The sequence below is a fragment of the Rhododendron vialii genome, chromosome 9a (genome assembly GCF_030253575.1).
Source record: "Rhododendron vialii isolate Sample 1 chromosome 9a, ASM3025357v1".
In the NCBI taxonomy this organism is placed as follows: Eukaryota; Viridiplantae; Streptophyta; class Magnoliopsida; order Ericales; family Ericaceae; genus Rhododendron; species Rhododendron vialii.
The window spans coordinates 38779501-38801055 of record NC_080565.1 but is presented as its reverse complement, the minus strand read 5'-3'; the positions used below and the strand labels follow the sequence as shown (position 1 = coordinate 38801055).

The 21555-nt window shown below is 39.9% G+C and overlaps 4 protein-coding genes across 4 annotated transcripts; 2 read left to right on the top strand and 2 right to left on the bottom strand.

Moving 5' to 3' along the window:
* Positions 1 to 2904: 2904 nt before the first annotated feature.
* Positions 2905 to 5055, top strand: LOC131300230 (25.3 kDa vesicle transport protein SEC22-1). The gene is made up of 5 exons (XM_058325948.1): positions 2905 to 3417; positions 3973 to 4133; positions 4409 to 4552; positions 4657 to 4733; positions 4840 to 5055. Exons 1-5 carry the CDS (start codon positions 3221 to 3223, stop codon positions 4945 to 4947), a joined length of 687 nt encoding a protein of 228 aa, XP_058181931.1. The 5' UTR covers positions 2905 to 3220; the 3' UTR covers positions 4948 to 5055.
* Positions 5056 to 6583: 1528 nt separating this feature from the next.
* LOC131300229 (uncharacterized) lies at positions 6584 to 11327 on the bottom strand. Its single transcript, XM_058325947.1, has 3 exons — positions 10951 to 11327; positions 8818 to 8909; positions 6584 to 8577 (listed from the first exon to the last, which is right to left on the bottom strand). The coding sequence occupies exons 1-3, from the start codon at positions 11165 to 11167 to the stop codon at positions 8557 to 8559; spliced, it is 330 nt and encodes a 109-aa protein (XP_058181930.1). The 5' UTR covers positions 11168 to 11327; the 3' UTR covers positions 6584 to 8556.
* LOC131300228 (uncharacterized) lies at positions 6596 to 7281 on the top strand. Its single transcript, XM_058325946.1, has one exon. It carries the CDS (start codon positions 6596 to 6598, stop codon positions 7169 to 7171), a length of 576 nt encoding a protein of 191 aa, XP_058181929.1. The 3' UTR covers positions 7172 to 7281.
* A 4985-nt stretch (positions 11328 to 16312) lies between the features above and the next one.
* On the bottom strand, positions 16313 to 20778 carry LOC131300226 (leucine-rich repeat receptor protein kinase EMS1). Its single transcript, XM_058325945.1, has one exon. It carries the CDS (start codon positions 20485 to 20487, stop codon positions 16576 to 16578), a length of 3912 nt encoding a protein of 1303 aa, XP_058181928.1. The 5' UTR covers positions 20488 to 20778; the 3' UTR covers positions 16313 to 16575.
* Positions 20779 to 21555: the final 777 nt, after the last annotated feature.

Sequence of the window (21555 nt, the reverse complement as noted above, 5' to 3'; positions counted from 1 at the left end):
GTGCTTATCTTATTAGTTTATATCAAGCGAAGTAGTGCTGAATTGTTGAACAATAAATAAAGCACACAAAAATAAATACTAGGGGCTTATCGTCCAAGTATAATAGAACACTTAAAACATGACTTCCAATAGTTCGGGCTAGACAAGCTCCTTTTCTTCTGTTTGTCTAATAGGAGCAATTGGTCGATCCGCACCTATGCTCTCCTCTTTAGTGGCTGCTAAATGCCCTTTATATAATTCTTGACCTCGTATCAGATTATTCGTTTTATTTTAATAGGATGTAATTCTACTTACACGGAAAGACGGATGTTTTGAAAACGCAGTTACCACCTCTGAATTGTTATGGCTTTCTTACCTACCATTTCGCTATCAATTTCTCATGCACTATGATAATGCTAGAACTTTGCACTTAGCGACAATTCCTGTGTTCCATGCTTGCTCTAAGCACAGAGCACAGAGAAGTTAACTTTCGTGACCTCAGTCGTTAGAATGATAACCATTTGGAGACAAGCGATCTCTTTCTCGATTTTAATCTCCGAACTTTAAATACAGTTAGGGGTTGAGGAAGATTGCTATACTAGTTCAAAAAATTGTTCTAAATAAAGCAGATATACATTACAAATGTACGAATACACAATATTCAAGGCAATGGTTTAGATGCTTTGTAGCATTCCACATGACAATTTGGAATATACTGAATATAGCCTATTATTAACTGTAATGCAATAGAGACAACTTGTGGGACTTTGGTTGTACATACACGTGGAGGTGAGCATGAGTGGTTTGGGATATACGTTGTGAGTGAATAGTGATGGATAATGAAGCAAAGGAGATGAGAAATTTTTCAGTGCCAAGCAGGTACCACGTGGTGCCCGCTTGGTGCATCCGGGCCGTCCATTTCTGTTTTGGACGGCTCAAATTTGAAGAGAGAAAAAGCAGAGAGATGAGAGAGTGTGGGGGTAAGAGGAGAGAGAGTGTTTCAATCTGGACCGTTCAATACATTTTTGAACGGCTTGGATGTGCCCACTCGGAAACCACGTCAACCGAGTGACATGGTACCCACCCGCGACTGAAAATTTTCTCAAAGTTTAGAGTTGGTTGCATGTATCCTCGTGGAACTCTTGGTTTGTGAGGGGTTTGTGTATGTGTCCGGTTTCAGAGTTTTACAATTGGGGAGAGTTGGGTGTTACATGCATGCTTTGGGGAAAAGCTACAACCACCGTAAGACTACAGTTTTATTTTCACTCACATTTGCTGGGAAGGGAATACGTGAAGTAAAAGTTAATTTCCCCTGTCCCAAAATATTTGTCTAGACTAAAAAAATGAGAATTTAAAAATAATAGTTATACATTTTTTCAAGAAAGATTCGGAGATCTTTTTCAGAAATTAAAAGCAAGTAATTGATATCTAGGACATTGATGAATTGTTTTTTTTGAATTTTGAGAAGTGATAATGTCAAAACTAATTTTGTTTGTGGGAAAATTAGAGTTCATAAAAGTCTTGTACCATGTGAAAAGGTGCAAGGTTTTTATTCACTACAATTTTAGCACAAGCAAAAACAGTTTTGGTATTAGCGTATATTGTACAAATATTTGGGAATGGAGGGGGTAACATGTAACGGTAGGTAATACTCTCAGTTCTCTCTCTTCGAAATTTGATCAAATTTCGTCTTAGGATTTTGTTCTGGTGCAACATTTCTCTGCGAGATGTTGAGAGGAATGTAAATGGCCAAGTGGATTACTAAACTAGCAGGGCTGATTGGGCCCAGAACTCTGGTCCAACAGGTTTTCTGGGCAAGCAATATCTAGAGAGAGATCAATTCCATAGATGAAACTCTGTTTTATTAACTGGGCCTCAACGGCCCAATAATTAGAAAAGCAGAGACCATAGGTCCATAAGCCCATGACAAATCTTAGTTGTAGGATCATTCCAAAATGGGTGCGCTCTCTAGACGGGAGCTTGAATTGGCGCTCCCAAGAGGGAAGCTTGACAGGAGCTCGCTCCTAACTAAGATGGGAGCTTATCGGGCCGTTAAGATAATTATTTTCTTACTTTTAAGGGAATTATGCCATTGTGAAAATAAGAATATGAGAATCATATTAATCAAGAAGTTTTGCAAATTGAGAAGGGAACTGATTTTCGCGCTCCAACATTTACTGCAGGCGCTCCACCTTTTTGTTTTTATACTGTGATGTTGCTGGCAACATCAGTGTATATTTTGTTTTTACACTGTGATGTTGCCAGCAACATCACAGTATAAAAACAAAAAGGTGGAACGCCTGCAGTAAATCTTGGAGCGCGAATATCAATTCCCATTGAGAATATATAACTTTCAATAATTACACTTTAAGATTGAAATTTCTTTCAGCAAGTATCACTTTTCCTTTAATGGTTAGGTATTTTATATACATATTTTTATATAATTTATATACACTCCTTAGACACTCCCAACCTTAGGAGCTCTTAGGTGCCTCCGCTCCCCCGCCCCGCTTCATTCTACTAAGGGACAAATGCCAGTTATTTCTGGTCATATATCATCCTATTATTGTCAACTTGTTGGGCATCTTATTGGTTCATCAAGTTGCTAATCTCTATCTATTTAAAAAAAATCAAGTCAATTGGACATTGGTAATCAAATGCGGATCTACAATCGATTCAATTTTTGAAAGAGAAAGATGTGTCTCAATCATGTGATTTTTTATGTCTAATTACTCTAATTTTCTGTGCGTACAATCAACTTGACGAGCTTAATAAAATGATCCATTCCTAATTACAGTGCAATAGTGATACAATACTTTAATATTTTCCTCAAACTTTCCCATCTGACCTCTTTTTCTCCCAAGCCTTGGCTAATTTGACCTTTTTTATTCCACCTTTTTTTTTTTCGACTTATTTATTCCACCGCGTATGGGCTTGTTTTGACAACCCCACTAAGGAGGAATAACTTCATCTCCAAGTCTTCCCAAAAAGCGCTTCGTCTTCTTTCTCTCTCCCTTCCAATAATCCAACCTTATAAACTGCATTCTTTCTCCACCCACTTTTATACCCATACCCAAACTCAAACTCAAACCCAAAACCTCATTTATATAGCCTTCAAGAGGACACAGAATCTATTGCCAAAGAGCCTTTTTCATTTCTCCGAACTTTTGACTCCTCATAAACGCTTCAAGCTTTCTAGGGAGAGGGAGAGATTTGTGTATATCCAGCTCAATTTGTGAGGATGGTGAAGATGACAGTAGTTGGAAGGGTGAGTGATGGGCTGCCTATTGCACAAGGTCCGAGGTACGTTAGTGAAGAAGATGACAATATCTCATCTTACATGCAACAGGCAGAGTTCATACTCGAAGAAATCTCAAGATCAGGATCATTGGCTCCTTCTAAAATGATCATCCCAGTCGATGATAACCATTGCTTCCAGTATCCTTTTCTTTTCTTTTTTGCGCTAAGGTTTTGACTGCATAGGGGTTCCAATTAATACTACGATAATTCTACAACCACAAACAAAACACACTAACAAATATGTGCAGTGTGTGGGCCCCTTGGTGAATGTGAGTGTGTGTATCTCTTTGTGTAGAGTTGGGTGTGTAGTTTGTTTGTAGTGAGTGGCACGAGTTTCTCTTTCCATGGTACTTAGAAATTAGTCTTTGTTTTGGAAATGCCTAGACGGTTATGTTTAAGATGGCAAACGGGCATGGAAAACATTACAAAAGAGTAACCTTAAAATGCTTTGCTTGCAGAAAATCAAACATCATTTAATGCCTTCTTTTTTTTCGGTAACTTGAAGTTTTGGGAACGTTCGTGCCTTCTTTTCAAATTTAATCTCATGAAAATTGGTTTGAAAATGACTTCAATTTTACTATTTTCTGGTTTGTATATAAAAATCACTATTTATTATGGGCAGAAAAGGCCAAATTTTCCTTCCTACATAGGGTGATTGTTTTCCTTAATTTCACATAATTTCCTGATGTCTAGCTATATGGTTGAGAGCGGAGTTTGCTTCATCGCATTGTGTGATCATTCATATCCAAGAAAACTAGCTTCCTATTATCTAGAAGATTTGGTGAAGGAGTTTGAGAAGTTCGACAAGAGCCTCATAAACAAAATCACAAAACCGTATAGCTTTGTCAGATTCGGTAATCTTCTTTGTTGCTAACTTGCTACTAGTTCATTTCACTCCTATCTGGCGGTTGTATCCAGATCACTTGAAACAGTTTCATCAAAAGAATGAATAGGACATGAAAATGATGAGTTCATAAACGATTTCTGGAAAAATAGCTCAAGTATTATGAGGAAATAACTTGGAAATTATGAATCTTTTCAACATAGAAAGCTACTATAAAATAATGAATTTCTAGTGGGCAAAACCAGATGACTCTGCTAATTTGATGTTTTGCTTTCATTGATGCAGATGGGATTATTGGAAATATCAGAAGGCAATACATTGATACAAGAACACAGTCTAATCTGTCGAAGCTTAATGCTCATCGTCAACAAGATTTGGATGTCATTACCCAAGCCTTGTCCACAATACTAGAAAGAAGGCAACAATTGGGTAAGCTTCATTTCCTCTGTTCTGTTCTTAGTGTTGCTTTGGTGAGCCATTGGAAATGCATATGAATTCATATACATCGGAAAAACACTTGACTTTATTATCAGATACGTTGGAAAAACTGGAAAAAGCAATTGCAGCTCCTCGTACAGTTTCCCCAATATGGTGCTCCCGCTTCCTTGAGGTATATATGTAGGCAAATAAATACTTTGTCTTCCATCTTTTAAGCACCTAGACAAAAAAAATTCACAAATTTGAAACTTTATTTGTGTTCATTTCATTTTTACCAGGAAATTGCATTGAAATGGACACCCATTGCAACCATCGCATTAGTCGGCGTGGTACTTTTTTGGAGCAGATTGTTACTCACTGATGGCTTCACAGTATTGACTTTCTAAAATCCCTTACAATGTACAGGAATTTAGAAATTCTTCTTTGGGGACACTGTATTTGTTTTGAATTGTCCTTTGTAGTCTTGTAGGTATCTGGAAAAACCCATTCTTCCATTTCGGATTTTGTCTATCATGTGAGACATGCAAGAGGTGTGCGTTGAATTCACGTTGCGAATATAATTTATTCACGTATGGCTTGAGAAGTGGCTCAAATAGTCAAAGGGTTAAAATCTTAGTAAACCTACATGAATCCCAATATTCATGTAAACTTACAGGAATCGCAAAAAATACTCTCACGACCAACGCAATTAGAATTTGGTAGGGTTACGGTTGAGCTTGGGTGAATACACAAATTTGAGGAGAATTCGGGCTGAATTTGGGATTCGTGGACCAGCGTTGCTGCCCCTGCACCAATTCACTGCTCCACTTACCGCTGTTGAAAATGGTGTGGTGGTGGCACAAGTTGGTCTGGGTATGATGATTGATAATTTTGTGGCGTCTATTTTGGATTTCAAAAAAAAATTCAAATTGCAAGTTATTCTTAAAATATTTTTGAAAATTGATATTGAAAATGATATTTGCGCTCCTTTTTTTTATGCAGGCGTTTCACTTTGTTAATGAAGTTACCAGTAACTTCACATTGAAAGTGGAGTGCCTGCATTAAAAAAAGGGAGCGCAAATATCAATTCTCATATTTTTTTTAATGGGTTCTTGTAAAAAATTATTTCAATCCGATTTTTCTAAGGGCTTTTTCAGCATTCGTAGGAGTCCAACGAAATTTGAAAAAGTCTTTACTGATATTGAATTGAGCTAATTTTTTTCCTTCCGAAACCAATGAAAAGTATTTGAAAACTATTGAGCGGTTTGAATCATTTTTGCGGGCCTTGAAATTGGTCCCATAAAAAATAATCAATCAATAATTTAAAATTGAGTGTTTGGTCTCACAATCATAGAATAACGATTTCTGCCGATAAAAAAATAGATTAAGAATTTATTGTTAATTTGTGAGACCATTTTGAGTCCCAAAATGAATGCTAAAAATGCTCTTATGTATATTGAATTGAGATAATTTTTTACAAGAACTCATATAAAAATGTTTTAAGAATAATAAAATGCGGTTTCAATTATTTTTTTAAATCCGAAATGGGCCCTAAAAATTCATCAATCATCATGTCCATTCATTGGGCACCAAACATGAACCAACTTGTGCCACGACGACGTCGTTTTGCATGAGCGGTGAATGGGCACGGTGGAAAATGCTATGCCCACCCTTTCATTCACTGCTCGCCCACGTGGTGGCCCACCTGTTCTACCCAAAATAAATAAATAAATAAAGAGAGGAAAAGGCAGAACGAGTTCACTCCCTGCAACTACTAGAAATTTTTCAGTCCCGCGTGGGCACGGGTTACGTGGTGCAGAGCATGATCTCAGCCATCCAAAATATTTTGAACGATTTAAATTTGTTTAGATAATTTTTAATTGTAAAATTACCAAAACACCCCCTCAAATCCAAACAGATTTGAACCGTCCAAAATACGTTTTGACGGGCGAAATACGTGCCGGGCAACACATGGCCCGTGCCCACCGAGCACTGAAAATTTTCCTCGTCAGGATAAGGCCTTTGTGTCTTGAACTCCACAGAGAGAGAAAAACAATGTCAACCTTAGCCTCCCAAATATGCAATCAGATAAGCTCCGTCTTCACCAACCCCACCACCACACCACCACCTCTCGACATCCTAGTTGAAGAAATCTCCTGCGCCGCCGCCCGTAACGGCAAGATCTTCGTATACGGAGTGGGCCGGGAGGGCCTCATGCTGAAAGCCCTCTGCATGAGACTGGCCCACCTGAGCCTCTCGGCCCACTGCATCTTCGACATGACCACCCCCCCAATTTCCCCCCGCGACCTCCTGATCGCCTCGGCGGGGCCCGGCGGGTTCTCCACCGTCGATGCGATCTGCGGCGTGGCTCGATCCAGCGGCGCCCGCGTGTTGTTGCTCACAGCTCAGCCCGAGTCCGGATCGTCTGTGGCGTACGCGAGCGTAGTCGGTCATGTTCCGGCGCAGACTATGGCGGACGATGAAGCGGGAGAATCCCGGCCGCTGCTTCCGATGGGGAGTCTATACGAAGGGGCTCTGTTTGTGTTGTTTGAGATGGTGGTTTTTAAGCTGGGTGAGGTTTTGGGGGAAGGGCCTGAGGCAGTTCGAGCTCGACACACCAATTTAGAGTGAGAAGATCAGCTGGTTATTTAGCAGTGATTGGAATGCTTTTGTATAATAGTAAAAGATTTGCTTCTAGTTGCCTCTCTGTTTTAACGAGTGTATAAAAATTCACTTGCTCATGGCATCATCACTTTAGTCAATTGTTGCAAACACAACTCCCGGCATAACTACATCCGGAGCGGCTCAATGTATATGAGCTCTGGATACGGTTATGTTCGGAGTTGTGTTCCCGGACTTTTTGTATGTTTTACGCGGCTAGTATTTAATTGTGGGTTTACACCCTCTTTTGGGGGTTGTAGGCACAAAATGCTAGCCCACAATGTGAACTAAGTTATTCCAAGCAACAATGGATCAAAGGAAAATAAAATGAGAGAGAAAACCGAGGGAGATCAAAATAGACAAGGGAAGGCTAAACCCCATTTCGGGCAGCTCGACGAACATCAGATGGGTGGAGTTGAGGTGGCACCACTTGCCCACTTAAACCGGCGTTACATTAGAATTCAGCGCGTCCAAACATTACACGTAAGAATGAGAATATTTCGCGTCCTATGATCAACTCATAATCAGCGAAGGCTTCAGGAGTTGGAAAAAATGGAGAAACTTGCAAGCCGAGTATAAACTCATTAAGTAGATCATCGTACCTAGAATTGAGGCAGCTCAATACCTTATTTCAACTTAGAGTTACTGGGATTACTTGACGACTAAAAAGTTGTTAGGTAACGGCAACCAATTACTGGGTAACGGCTACCAAGTTGCCGGGTAATGCTGGGTGACGGCTAAAAAGTTATTGGGTATCGGCAACCAAGTTGCTGGGTAACTTCTCTTTCGAAATATAGTGACTCGGGCATTAGAGTGCTTTCTAGCCATTCTCAATGAAAAGTGTCTCCTTGTGTTTTCTGAGTGCAAGCAGGCCAAAGAAACAACCTACATCCGCCATTCTGTTTTAGTTCTTGTCATACTCAGAGCTTCAGACCTTCCATTTCAAATGCGGTTGATCTTCACTTAAACCAATTTATGGAAGTTAATGAAATAGTTATTGGGATAGATCCAATTGTCTGTAGATTTTCGAAATTTCTTTCACAAATCACTTACCATATTGGTTTGAAGTAAAAGTACTAAACGGCATGACAAATCATTGACAAGTAAAATTGTGAAGGAGCTAGAAATCTCCATGACATCCTCCAATGTAAGCATTAATAGTTTGTCACACAAATCGCCAGTTATTTGCCTAATAGTCCAGAACTACTAGCTAGCTAGCTATTACAATGACTTCGATTAGTAGTAACAATTCAACCACTGCAACAAGCATCTCTGCCATTAGTTGTCTGCAGGCGCCACGAAAGTGATGAGGGAACACGCACATGGCCTCTCTCGCCGTTATCCACTAATCCATTTCATGCAAGTTGAGGGACCACCTGTGTAAGCAAACCTGACTATCAAGTTCGGATCATGTCAAAGAAAAATTAACGTGTGATATAAAACGTCAATCAATCAGGATATAATGAACGAGCCGAGTCAATCGAGCAACGCGGAGTCAATTGAGCAACGCGGTGTTCAAATTTGCTTTTATTTACATCCAATTCACTTCTTTTACAACTTCTACACTAGTACGTTTGACATTTATGTAAGTAGGAGTAATTGAAACGCATACGTACCTGATCTTGAGATGAACAAGTGTGGGGCTGAGATGATGGTCTTTTCGTTTTCATGTCAGTCCTTGTCTTTGGGTAGGGAATGTGAAGAATATCTATTTCAGGACAAAACCAAGAAATCAAAGAAAAGAAAAATAGCAAAGGAGCAGAAGAAGATGTAAAGTGAAATTATTGTGCTACAAATATCTTCCAGAGGAATATTCCCACATTTTCCAGATCTTTTGGAAACTGATTCGACCATTGATCAAAGGAACTAATTACGCGCTAAAACTACTAAAATACCAAATTAAGTTCTTATCATAGACGACATTATAGGAGTACATCATTGTCAGTCTTTTAAAGCTTTTATTTTTTGACATCACCAAGATATTTTGATCTCTTCTTTTGCTGCGGCATATGCTTTGTTTTCACGCAGTACCCCATTATTTAAATTCAATCTAAGGTTGGATCCTTTAAAAATAAAAAAAAAATTTAAATAACCGGATGTCCGGACCAGCTTACACATACGCACCTCGCCTAATTTTGAAGCCTGAAGGTAACGATTGACCGGAAATAATTTTCAGTAGCCCTCACGGTTTTGATCCTTTCAAAACATTAGTACACAGTATGATAGAGTTAGATTTTGGATGGTCTTTCAAATCAGTACCCGTTCCTCCACGTGCTGCGTACACATGATGAGAATTAATGTTCGAATTTTATCTCTCATCAGTTTTGATTGGTGTTTTTAATTAGTTGGATTATCTTTAAAGGAAATTTCACATTGAAAACATGCAGAAACCTAATTTCCAAACAAACACGTCAGGTCGTCTTTAAAAGAAATTTCACATTAAAAATATGATGAAACCTAATTTCCAACCAAACACGTACGTATGTCAGGTTAACATGCGCCAGTTGCAAAAAAAAAAAATTCAGTGCCGAGCGGGTACCATGTGGTGCCCGCTCGCGCATCTAAGCCGTCCATTTTATTTTTGAACGGCTACGATTTGGAGAGAGGAAAGGGGAGAGAAAGTGTTGGAGTGAGAGGAGAGAGAGAGTTTCAATCCGAACCGTCTAAGAGTGTATCAGACGACTTGAATGTGTCGAGAGGGTACCACGTGGGATATATCCGCTCGGCACTGAAAAATCTCCCACCAGTTGCAAACTCTCACGATCCTATGGCCTCTCACTTTCATTTAGACTATGTTTGGATGACCGAATTTTCAATTGATATAGGAATATGATTACTATGAATAAAATTCTTAAGAATTTTTTTGAGTAGGAATAGAGATATGATTACTACTTCTATGAACTTTGATGGAAATATGACATCACATTTTCATTCCTCGTCATGATTTCCGCCATTAAAATTGAGCCTTGGGTTAATTTGTAGTAGCCTAAATCCAACAGGAGGCGGGGGGGCTGCTGCCCCGGATTTCCGGGTCCATTCCGGTCTCGCTCCGATGATTGAAAACGCTCACTTTGTAGAGCTCGTCGAGTAGAATAACTATGCAAAAAATCAGCTTAATTGGATATCATTAAGTACTTGATCGGAACCTTTTTATCTTAAAAATAATGGATCCGAAACACTGGATTAAATCCACTGTAACCCATGGACAGAGAGTCATATGGGCTCCGATCAGACACTTAATGATATCCAATTAAGCTGATTTTTTGCATAGTTATTCTACTCGACAAGCTCTACAAAAGTGAGCGTTTCCGATCATCAGAGCGAGACCCGAGTGGGCCCGGAAACCCGGGGCAGCAGCCCCCCCGCCTCCCCAACAAGCATTACCACCGGCCGGCGCATGGCAGAGAAGTCTAATTAACAGAAAGAAAGATATTCATGTTGAATTCATAACATTTGAAGTTGTGAGTTTCAGTCTTGATGTTATGTAATTTATACAAGTACGTATTAATTAATACTAACATGAATTTAATGCAATGTCGTGAATTTTTATCGATACGAATCTTTCGGGTTTCTAAACAAATTGTCGTAGATTCAAGACGATTCAATCTACCAATTCAGCTGGTAAAGGTGTATGCTGTAACACGAAACGTTAAACGTGCAAATAAAATTTCCTGAAAACATGCTTTGGAAAACTGATTAAAAAAAAAAAAAACCAACCAAATCAATCGGATCCCCGATCAATCAATTACCTGATGAGGTAGAATGCCTCCTTCTCCTTCTCCTCTCCGATAATTTCAAGTCAAGGGTTGACTCTGAACTATCCGGCACATACCGATCGAGCCGGAGTAAGGAACCGTTGTTTTTAAGCATGGTTTGGACGAACGAATCCTCCATTGAATTCAAGTAGTCCATGTGCCTCTCGTTTGTCCACCACATACTTGGATCCCTCTCTCTCTTCTTTTCCATTTGGAATTGGTAAAAGTGTAATGATCGCCGGAGATGAACACCGCCGGTGGCTGTCGAAAAATTCCCCGAGGCGATAGATATTTTTTGGAATCGGGATATTTTATTTTATGGAGTTTGAAAACTGAGTATTTTGGCGTGCGTATTGGTTGCTTGCTGGTATTTATAGAGTGGTGCTATGATTTCGCTGGCCTTTTTTTTGACTTTTGTAGGTAGAGTATGGAAAGTGTACTCGCTGCGTCTCACGTACGTGTATTTGTTAGTTTTTCGTCAATTTTTTAGAAATTATTGCTTCGTCATGATGAAATGAATCTAAAAAGTAAAAAATTACGATTGAAACCTAATTTTTTTGAATAAAAATAAAAATAAGCCAATAAGTCAATTTTTCCATCTTTATTCAAAAAAATTAGATTTCGATTGTAATTTTTTACTTTTTAGATTCCTCTTATTATGAAGAAGCAATAATTCCTAAAAAATTGACAAAAAACTAACAAATACAAAAAAAAATTTGAATAAAGACAAAAAAAATAAACCAAGTGACTTATTTAGCCGAACGGCTCCTTATGCGAACCCCGTAGGTTGTATTAGTTGTTGGGAATATTGCGTGAAAAATGTATTTTCAGTAAAAATGAAGTGCAGAAAGTAAAAAGATACGAGTAGCTTCTTTTTTTTTTCAAGTGTATTCTGTTGACAGAAAATTAAGTTCGTACAAAAACTAAAATTCTTTCTTTGTGGTATCCATTCAAGAGAGTTAAAGTTGTGAGTGATCGAATGCGACGAAAGTTACGAGGCAAGTTAATTTTCTCATCCTTTCCATAACCGGGTTCTATCCCAAACTCAAAATTTTGATTTGCATGGTTCAATCTGCAAAGATCGACAAGTATATGATTTGTGAAAAAAATTATGGTTATTGAGTACCAATAACCCGGTAACAGAAGAAAACTGCTTTTAATAAAGAGTTAAAATTCTTTCCACCTGCGGAGGGAACCTTGGATTTTCCACCATGGCCCGTTAAGGGTCCCACAAGACATATTTTGTTATAATCTGAATCGTTCATGTTGTAGGGTCCGCAGAATAGTATATCCACGCAAAAAATGAGATTTATCGGACATCAATAGGTATATAAAAAATCTACTTTCGATTTAGGAAATGGACAATCATGGATAGTTTAACTTCAAAATTTAAGATCGTCCATTCTATAAACTAAAGTTCAAGTTTTGATATATCTATCGATATCCAATCAAGCTGATTTCTTTCATGGATATACTACTCTATATACGTATTCTACAAGATGAACGGTTTAAATTAGAACAAAAAAAAAATCTTATGGGGCCCACTGAGAGGGGTGGAAACCCCATACTCTCTTCAATAAAAAAAACAGCGAATATGGTTTTGAAAATACATTTGAAAATGATTTCATTTGATCTTATCCTTATCGTTATGCCTATCTAATTGAGTTGATTTTAATACATAGAATTTTTGACTCGTCAACTTCTTCACAATAATGCAGATTAAAATCGTTGAACTTGAAATGAGCCTATACTAATCGCGTTATGAAAACTTGTCTCACTTCCATTCAATCACTCAGTAGTTTGAACCGTTCATCCCATAAATTTTATAATGAAAACCGAATATTGATTAGAGATTGATATCAACCTAAAAAGTTAGTGGACGATAAAAGATGACAACTTTGGTTTCAATATCAAGACGTCCATTTGTGAACTAAAATATGGTACTTTATTCATGCAATTATCGATTAAGATTATTTTCAAATTAGGTGAAAATATCGGAGGCTTTTACCTGATTAAATTTGTGGGCGGCGGAGAGATATTTTTTATGTGGAGATATTTCTTCCCAAACTCTGGAAATAATTAAATACATCTTGGCAAATAAAAATCTTCACGAACCCATTAGTAGTAGTATGACTGTATGAGATTGCGACTAGTATTACAGTGCTGTGGGGTCCCTGCAGCAGAAGTAAGATGTTTTTTTTTTTCTTCCAAAACATAACTGATAATATTATAAATTTAAGAAATAATACATCAAGAGAAAATTTCATTTTTAAAATTGAAGGGGACTCAGTCCAAAAATTATACCCAATTTCAACTAAACCCATTGCTCCAAACAGTCGAAGCACTACAGAAAATAACCTCAAATACCCACACAGGGGTGATAGAAGCCCCACAAACGAGAAGAAATCACACACAGTGGACACCAAAGAAAGAACAAAAAAGAGAAAAACCAGTAACGGAATCAGACAGAGTTTGCCATACCGGAGCAGACTTTATTCACTAACCTAGATCTCCCACTCCGGCAAGGAGGACGCAAGGCATTACCTTCGAAAACCGTCGGACTGCACAATGGAATATGTGGATTAGAGGAAGGGCGGTGGATGGTGGTTTGGGGAGGAAGATGAGGTGAAAGGGGAAAGAGAAAAAACCTCCAAGATCTAAGATAGGGAAATGGAAAAACCCCACGAGGCGGAGAAATCCCTCCCCTCCCATCACCCGTTAGGGCGTAAAACCCTGGGGGAGCAAGGTCGGCCCAAGTGTTTTTAGTGCCCAAGGCTTAATAAAAAAAAAAAGTGTCCTTAAAAAGTTAATACTTAACAATTTTTACAGTAACCATCACAATACGAGAAAGTCAAATCAATATAAAGTTCTATTAATCATTAAATACGAACACAAACCCAAGTAGTAAAAATATGAAAAAATGACTGCCAATGACGTATTTTGATAATTAATACCCGCCAAAAACATTTTCAGCATTAACAAATGTTCTCAGCATGTCCTTGGTGGGTATTAATTATTAAAACACGTCATAGGCCGTCATTTTACCTAAAAATATTTTATTCTATTGGGCTAACTCATTACCTCCAATTGAACATTTTTTTCTACTTAAAAAGATTCCCACTCAAACCCATGTAGTAAAAATATTGGAGTGTCGTTCCGCGCCTCTTCCCCTTCTCTGATTCCCTCTCCTCCTCTCCCTCCCTGAATTCTTTCTTTCCGCTTTCTCCTCCTCATCCATCCTTCGATTTATGATCTTGGCTTTTTTCTTTTATTCACAAAACGATGGACATTTGTAAGGAGATAGCGTGAGGCGGCGGAGCTGGTGGTTTTGGCCGGGATTATAGTTCTCGACATCCGCTTTCCTTCTGATCGTTTGTGGGTACCGAATTGATAGCTACTCGGCGGTTGTTTCGAGGGCTTTCGGTTGGTGACGAGGGCGGCACTGGTAAGGATCTTTGGTTTCTTCAGGTCTCTCTTTCTCTCACTCTCTTTTTTCCGACCCCTTAGTTACTAACAGCTTGCGGTGGTGTTGATGGATGGCGTGGTCGTCCGCCATATCACTATTGGGTGGTTTGGTTTTTGTTTAATGGCTGTGATGCTTCCGCAGAAGTGTGGGGGGGGGGTGACTGATCTGTCTGTTTCCATGGGGTTTATTGGTGGTGGTGTGGCAGAGCGTGGTGGCAGGGATCTATTGGCTAGTGGTTGTTGTCTGATGCGGTGGGCGGCAGAGGGTGGCGGTGTATGGATGTGCTCAAATTAGTGATTTAGGTTTAGGGTTATCTTTGGTTTGGGCTTAATTGTTTTGATCTGGGTTTGTGGCCCATTTGAGGTTTTGTGCTTGTAAAGCCCCTCGAGTGTTCTGGGCTTTGTCCCTATGAGGTTAGACTTTGTCTCATTTGGATGTATTTGTCCAACTTTTTGTTAGATTCCCCTCCCCTATCCCCTTAATAAAATATTATTTTTGCCTATTAGTAAAAAAAAATATTGGAGCGTCCCTAAAATTTGAAATTTTTGGAATACCTAGGGCTCGGGCCTCTTGGGCCTTAGGGGTGGGCTGACTCTGGGGGAGGGGAAGGAGGAGATGCGGGGCAGTGGCTTCTTTAGGGCGAGAGAGAGAGAGAGAGAGAGAGAGAGAGAGGGGGGATGAAAATCAGTTTAGCCCTCAGTTTAATTGGTATTTGAACTCACTAAGTACAAGATGTTTTGGAAAAAAGTGAACAAAGATTAAGCCAAACCAGGCTTCATATATTTAAATTTCTCGATGAACTCAACAAAGTAAACCAAAGTAAACGGTTTCGTTTGTTGATGTGATCGTATGAGCCTACACAAGCACAAATTGCTCCGTGGAATTTGGTCGGCAAACTGTAGAGCCAAGTCCTAATTGATTTTTTTTTTTCTTTTTTGGGTAAATCGTCCTACTTGAATTTAATTTCCTACACAAGCACTAATTGCTCCGTGGAATTTCGTCGGCAAACTGTAGAGGAGCCAAGTCCTAATTGTATTTTTTTTTTTGAATTTAATTTCCTGACTATTCACTAATACGTTGCTTTTCCCCGACATGCTAATTTATAAATCTTCTGAAGAAAGAGTTTCAGTATATGAATTAGCATGCCATTGCTTCTGAGTAAGAAACAAGTGTTCTTCTATGAGATCACCAGTTTTATTCTCACAGAGGCCATAATATTTCAAATTTTAGGACCACTGGAGGTTATGTCTGGCTCGTTTATCCGATCGTTACTTTCAGGACCCCGAAATTAGTTGAGGTGTGCGCAAATTGACCTAGACATCCGGTTATAAAAAAATTAGCATGCCATTAGTATATAGAGTGACTTGTTCCCAAAGTAATACAGTATATAACTTCTGCAAGTTAAATGCCTACAATATTATAGGCAATGCTCTAATCAATCGTGGCTTGCATGTGCAAACCCATGAAAAAATCAAAAAACAAAAAGGATTCATGACAATAATATGGTAAAAAAATGATCAAGAACACCTCCGAATCATTGGTAGATTCTCTCCCAACCACTTTTAAGAATGATGATTTGCTTGCATTTGTTTGAAAACATCCCACAGACTTCAGTATTTATTAATCTCTATTTTTTGGTTGAAAAAAATCAGACATTAAGTTTATTGTAACTTCCACACATCCATTGACCCTCTCTGAGCTTCTGGGCAGGTAATAAGAAAGAGATGGGGGTGGAGTATGGACTATATCAAATCTCAGATCAAGAAATAGGGTTCTATAACTTCAGCGGTTACACACCAAGTAGCGTCACGATATGGGACGATAACATTTTTAATTTCAGAGATCTAAAATCTAGATACGTATCGCTTATCAAAGTATGAACATCCCATATTGAAGTATGTTAAAACCTTCGCGCCTATTTCTTTTCCATTCATACGACTTAACAAAACAATTTCGATCTCTTCCCTCTACTCAGGAACGACAAATTACAAATGCGACATGGGCGAGGGAAAGTGCTAAGGTTTCTGCACTTGAAACAATTCATTAATTACCTAGATCCGCAAACTGAGACTACTACAACAGCAACTTCAACTTAAGCCCTAACCATAAAACTGTGTTACTACTTGCATAAAACCTAAACAAGGGATACACATTTACTCCCCTTTTATTGCTTTCAGCAGCTTAAGTACATGTAGCATCGTAGGTCGATTAACTGGGTTATCACACAAGCAAATAGCGGCAATCTGAAGTGTTTGAAGCATCATCTGCTTCGAATCCGCATTCAGCAGCGCGGGATCAAGAACATCAACAGCCCTCCCTTTCTTGATCTTCTCAAACACCCAACCCACCAAATTCCCACCTTCGATCTCCTTGAATTCCGGTCCAGTCGGCTCCTTTCCAGTCACCAATTCCAGCAAAATCACCCCAAAACTGTAAACATCTCCCTTAGTAGTAGCCCTCCAACTCTGCCCATACTCTGGCGGGATATACCCGAATGTCCCAGCAATATCAGTGCTCACATGGGTCTCACAAGCACTAATCAGTCTAGCCAACCCGAAGTCTGCGACTTTCGGCTCAAAATCCTCGTTGAGCAAAATATTGCTCGCTTTGATATCTCTATGAATTATGTGAGGAATGAACCCGTGGTGGAGAAACGCTAGCCCTCGAGCAGCACCAGTTGCGATTTTGAGCCTTTTGATCCAGTCTAAAACCTCAAGAGCTCCAGTTCTGTTTCTCAACCAAAGATCCAAACTCCCATTCACCATGTATTCATACACAAGGACCTTCTCATCGCCAAAAGAGCAGTACCCAAGAAGTGGGACCAGATTCGGGTGCTTGACCTTACCTAGCGTTTCCATTTCGGCTAGGAATTCGCGGTGGCCCTGTGTCTTGGCTTGGTTTAACTTCTTGACCGCCACGGTTTTCCCACCGGGCAACTGGGCTTTATAAACAGTTCCGAATCCTCCATCTCCGATTATGTTGGTTTTGCAGAAGTTGTTGGTGGCTTCCAGAATGTTGGCCAAAGTCAGCTTGAGGAGTGGCCGCTCGAACATAGCTATGTTGATGCTTAAGGGCTCCTTTGATCTGCTGCTACTCAAGAAATAGAGGTTTTGATCAGTTGAACTGTTGACCTTGCTTTCATCAGTGTCTTGGGGACCAATTCCCCTGCTCCTCCTTGTACTCACCCATATGCGAATCACGATAGCAATCGACAGGGTAATCAAAGCAGTTCCGAGTAGAATTGAAGCCACTCCCCAAAAGTTGAAAAATCGTCTTCTTCTATCGAACCTCTTGATAGGGCATGATGCCAAACCCAAAATCCCCCCACAGAGATCTTTGTTTCCATCCAATGCAATCTTTGAGTAGTTTTGGCAAATTCCATTTCTAGGCACCGGCCCTTCCAACCCATTGTCTGACAAATTGAGGGAAAGCAAATTCCGAAGGCAGCAAATTTCCTCAGGAATCTGCCCTGAAAGACGGTTCCCAGAAACATCCAAGTATTCAAGCTGCATTAGGTTTCCAAGCTCAGGAGGAATCTCTCCTGTAAACATGTTTCGATGAAGATCCAACGAGGTCAAATAAGACATGTTTCCTAACGAATGTGGCAGGTTCCCGTTGAAGAAGTTATTGCTCAAATTTGCAGATTCAATCCTCCACACCATGGAATTCAAGAAAAGCTGGTCTATATGGCCAGAAAGCCGGTTGTCCTGTACATATATACCAACAAGGTTCACCATTCTTGAAAGAGATGAAGGGAGCTCACCGCTAAGGCAATTAGAGCTCAAATCCAAGTGGGTAAGCTCATTCAAGTTCCCAATACTAGATGGGATTGGCCCAGAGAGGATATTTCCAGTCAAATTCAGTTTCACCAAGCCACTCAATTGACCTAGGCTTTCCGGTATAATCCCATTGAGCTGGTTTTTCCCCAAGTACAACCCTTGAAGCTTGATAGAGTTTCCAAACTCAGGTGGAACACCACCAGATAGGAAATTTCCGGAAAGGTCTAAAGTCGTAAGGTTCACCAAATGAGAAAGAGACACTGGAATCTCACCAGACAGCATGTTGTTGCTCAGAATAAGATCCACCATCACTAAACAACTTCCCAACTCTTCTGGTATGGAACCAGATAGTCTGTTATAAGAAAGATCATATACTCCATGGTGCTGAATGAAACTAGAATCCGGGATATTGACTTGGCGAAAATACTTTGATGGCTTGGAGGTGATATACCCAGACAGGTTATTATGAGAAAGAACCAAGCATTGTAACTGAGCAAGATGGGATAGTTTCTCTGGAATCGACCCGTTGAACAGGTTGTTTCCAATGTCCAATGTGGTTAGCCCAATGCAGTTTCCAACCTCAACTGGAATAGTTCCTTCAAGGAAATTGGAATTCAAATTCAGGACAGAAAGTGATAAGAGTTTCCCAATTTCCTTAGGAATTGTGCCCCTCAACCGATTGTTACTAAGATCAAGCCTTTCTAGCAACACAGCATTACCAATCTCCACAGGTAATGTCCCCTCTAGAAGATTGTCAGCAGCCGAAAACTCCATCAAGTTCGTCGAATTCCACAAACTTTTAGGAATTGAACCCGTGAAATTGTTGGAGTCAATATCAAGAACCGTCAAGGGAAGCTCCAATAAGTACTCCGGAATCAAACCCACAATCTGGTTATTAACCAAAACCAACTGAGTAAGATTACCACACTTCACAAACGTGTCCTCGATCGAACCCAAAAGAAAGTTATTGTCAAGATCAAGCTCTGCCAACGCCACCGCGTTGCATATTTCCTTTGGAATCTCACCACTCAACAAGTTGTTGCTGAGACTCACCTGGTTTAAATTCGTACAGTTTCCGATTTCCGGAGGAATTTTCCCCGAAATTTGGTTACTTGAAAGCAAGAGCGCATCCATGTGATCCCATTTTCCAATCCAAGAAGGCAACGAACCAGAAATCTGGTTCTGCTCGGCTGAAAATGAAAACATGGGAAGTTTTGCCAGCTCTTTTGGTAATGACCCAGAAAGGGAGTTGAAAGAAAGCATCAGTGTCCTCAAATTACTACAGTTTCCAAGCTCACCAGGAATAGAACCGTTAAGCTCCGAATAAACCAGGTTCAATATGCTCAAATTTTGAAGTTTCCCAAATGACTTGGGGATTGAACACCTCAATGGATTGTAAGAAAGGTCAAGTTTGTTAAGTGATTTGAGCAATGAGATTGTTTCTGGCAGAGGGCCTGTGATTGAACAAGAAGGGGAAAAGAAATTCTCAAGATTTTCAAGATTTCCGATTTCCGCCGGAAGCTCGCCGGAAAACCGGTTGAGTCCAATGTAAAGGTCGGTTAGGTTCCTCAAGTTTCCTATTCCAGGTGGAATAGGGCCACAGAGAGAGTTGTTTGACACGTCCAATGCAGTTAAAGATTGAAGCTTTACAATAGGACAGAGAGAACCTGTGAGTAGATTGTTGCCCAGGGCAAGAAAACTGAGAGTTTTCAGATTTCCAATCTGGGTAGGAATGTTTCCGGTGAGGCCGTTGCCGGAGAGGTCTAAAGAGTGGAGCTTTGGCAGATTTCCCAGCTCCAGAGGGATGTTCCCTGTGAAGGAATTGAGCCCGAGTTTGAGGGTTTTAAGCTGAGTCAACTCACCGAGTTGGCTCGGTAACTCGCCGGAAAGCTGGTTGTTGCTAAAATCCAGCTCTTGGAGGCGTTGGAGTTGGGATATTTTCTCTGGGATTTGGCCGTAGAGGAGGTTGGAATAGAGGTCTAGGACAATGAGGGCGGAGAGGGAGAAGATGGAGGGGGAGAGAGGGCCTTTGAGAGAGTGAGTTCGGAGAACGAGTGAGGTGACTCGGTTTTTGAGACAGGTTACGCCGGTCCAGTTGCAGTGGGGGGTGTTTGGGGTCCATGAGGGGAGGGTTTGGGGATTTTCAAGGGAGTTTTTGAAAGAAAGCAGAAGCTTTGCTTCATTTCCATCCAATGCTTTCTGGTCTGTTTGGGCATTGGAGGCTGAAATGAGAAATGCTTGAGAAAAGAAGAGAATGAGAAACAAAGGCCTAAACGCCATACCCATTTCAGAGAGAGAGAATGAGCGAGCTTTGAAAGTGGTCTTCAAACTAATGTGATCTCACTTTACCTATGTGATATTTGATATGGAGACGAAAGGGTGGTGTTGAGAATTGAAAGTTCGAAGCTTTTATGGGATTGTGGAAGTTTTGGGAACATGAGAGAGAGAGAGAGAGAGAGAGAGAGAGAGGAAAATGTATCGGTTGAACGCTACGGTTTCGATTTGGGGACCCCCACCGGAACTGAGAACGAAGTGATTCGGATTTCGGTCACAAAAACAAGTCGAAGTTGTCCTGGAAGAGGTTTATACGGGTTTTTCGGGTTGACAAAAACACCCTTGAAATTACGAAAGAATGCCTAGAAGGTGTGGGGAAAGGCAGGGGTTTATTCAAGGTTGTTCTAGTCATTTTGATGTCTACGCCTGTTCACAGGAGGAGAGATTTTGTACAGGAGATGAGGGAGAATAATATGTGTGGGGCCCTTGATTAGGGCTTTTGGGAGAGAGAGTGTGGCTCTTGGGGAGAAACAAACAAACATATTATTAGGAATTCAATTTTTTGTACTTATGCAGGGTGCACTTTTTGGGTTCTCATACTGTTTTTGTGTTTTGTTTTGGGAAATGTTTCCCCTCTTTTCCTATGCTATGTTCTTGGAAATGTGTCCAGTTGTTAAGTACACTCTTCTCGTGCAATGAGTTCTTGGCATTCTTGCCGATACAAATTCCATCACCCCGAAAATATCCGAATTGAATCTACACAATCGATTTCTCTTTTCGGGATAATTTGTTAGGATTTGTAAACGATTATCGTAAATCGATGTGTAGATCCTGAATAAATATGTGATTTTAAAATGGTTCGAAAAACTATATAACGGTGCTCCCGAACTACTGAATAGTAGTAACATTTTACTTGCATTGTTAACGAATAAATAGGATCAAGATTCTGTGATTAATATCGCATTTTCATTGATTTCTGTCAATTTACTAATGCCATTTATTTTTTTGCATGATGTAGTGTTGTGCTAATATTTTCAATGATTTTGAGCTCTAGATTCATTGAATAGTTTGACGCAACAA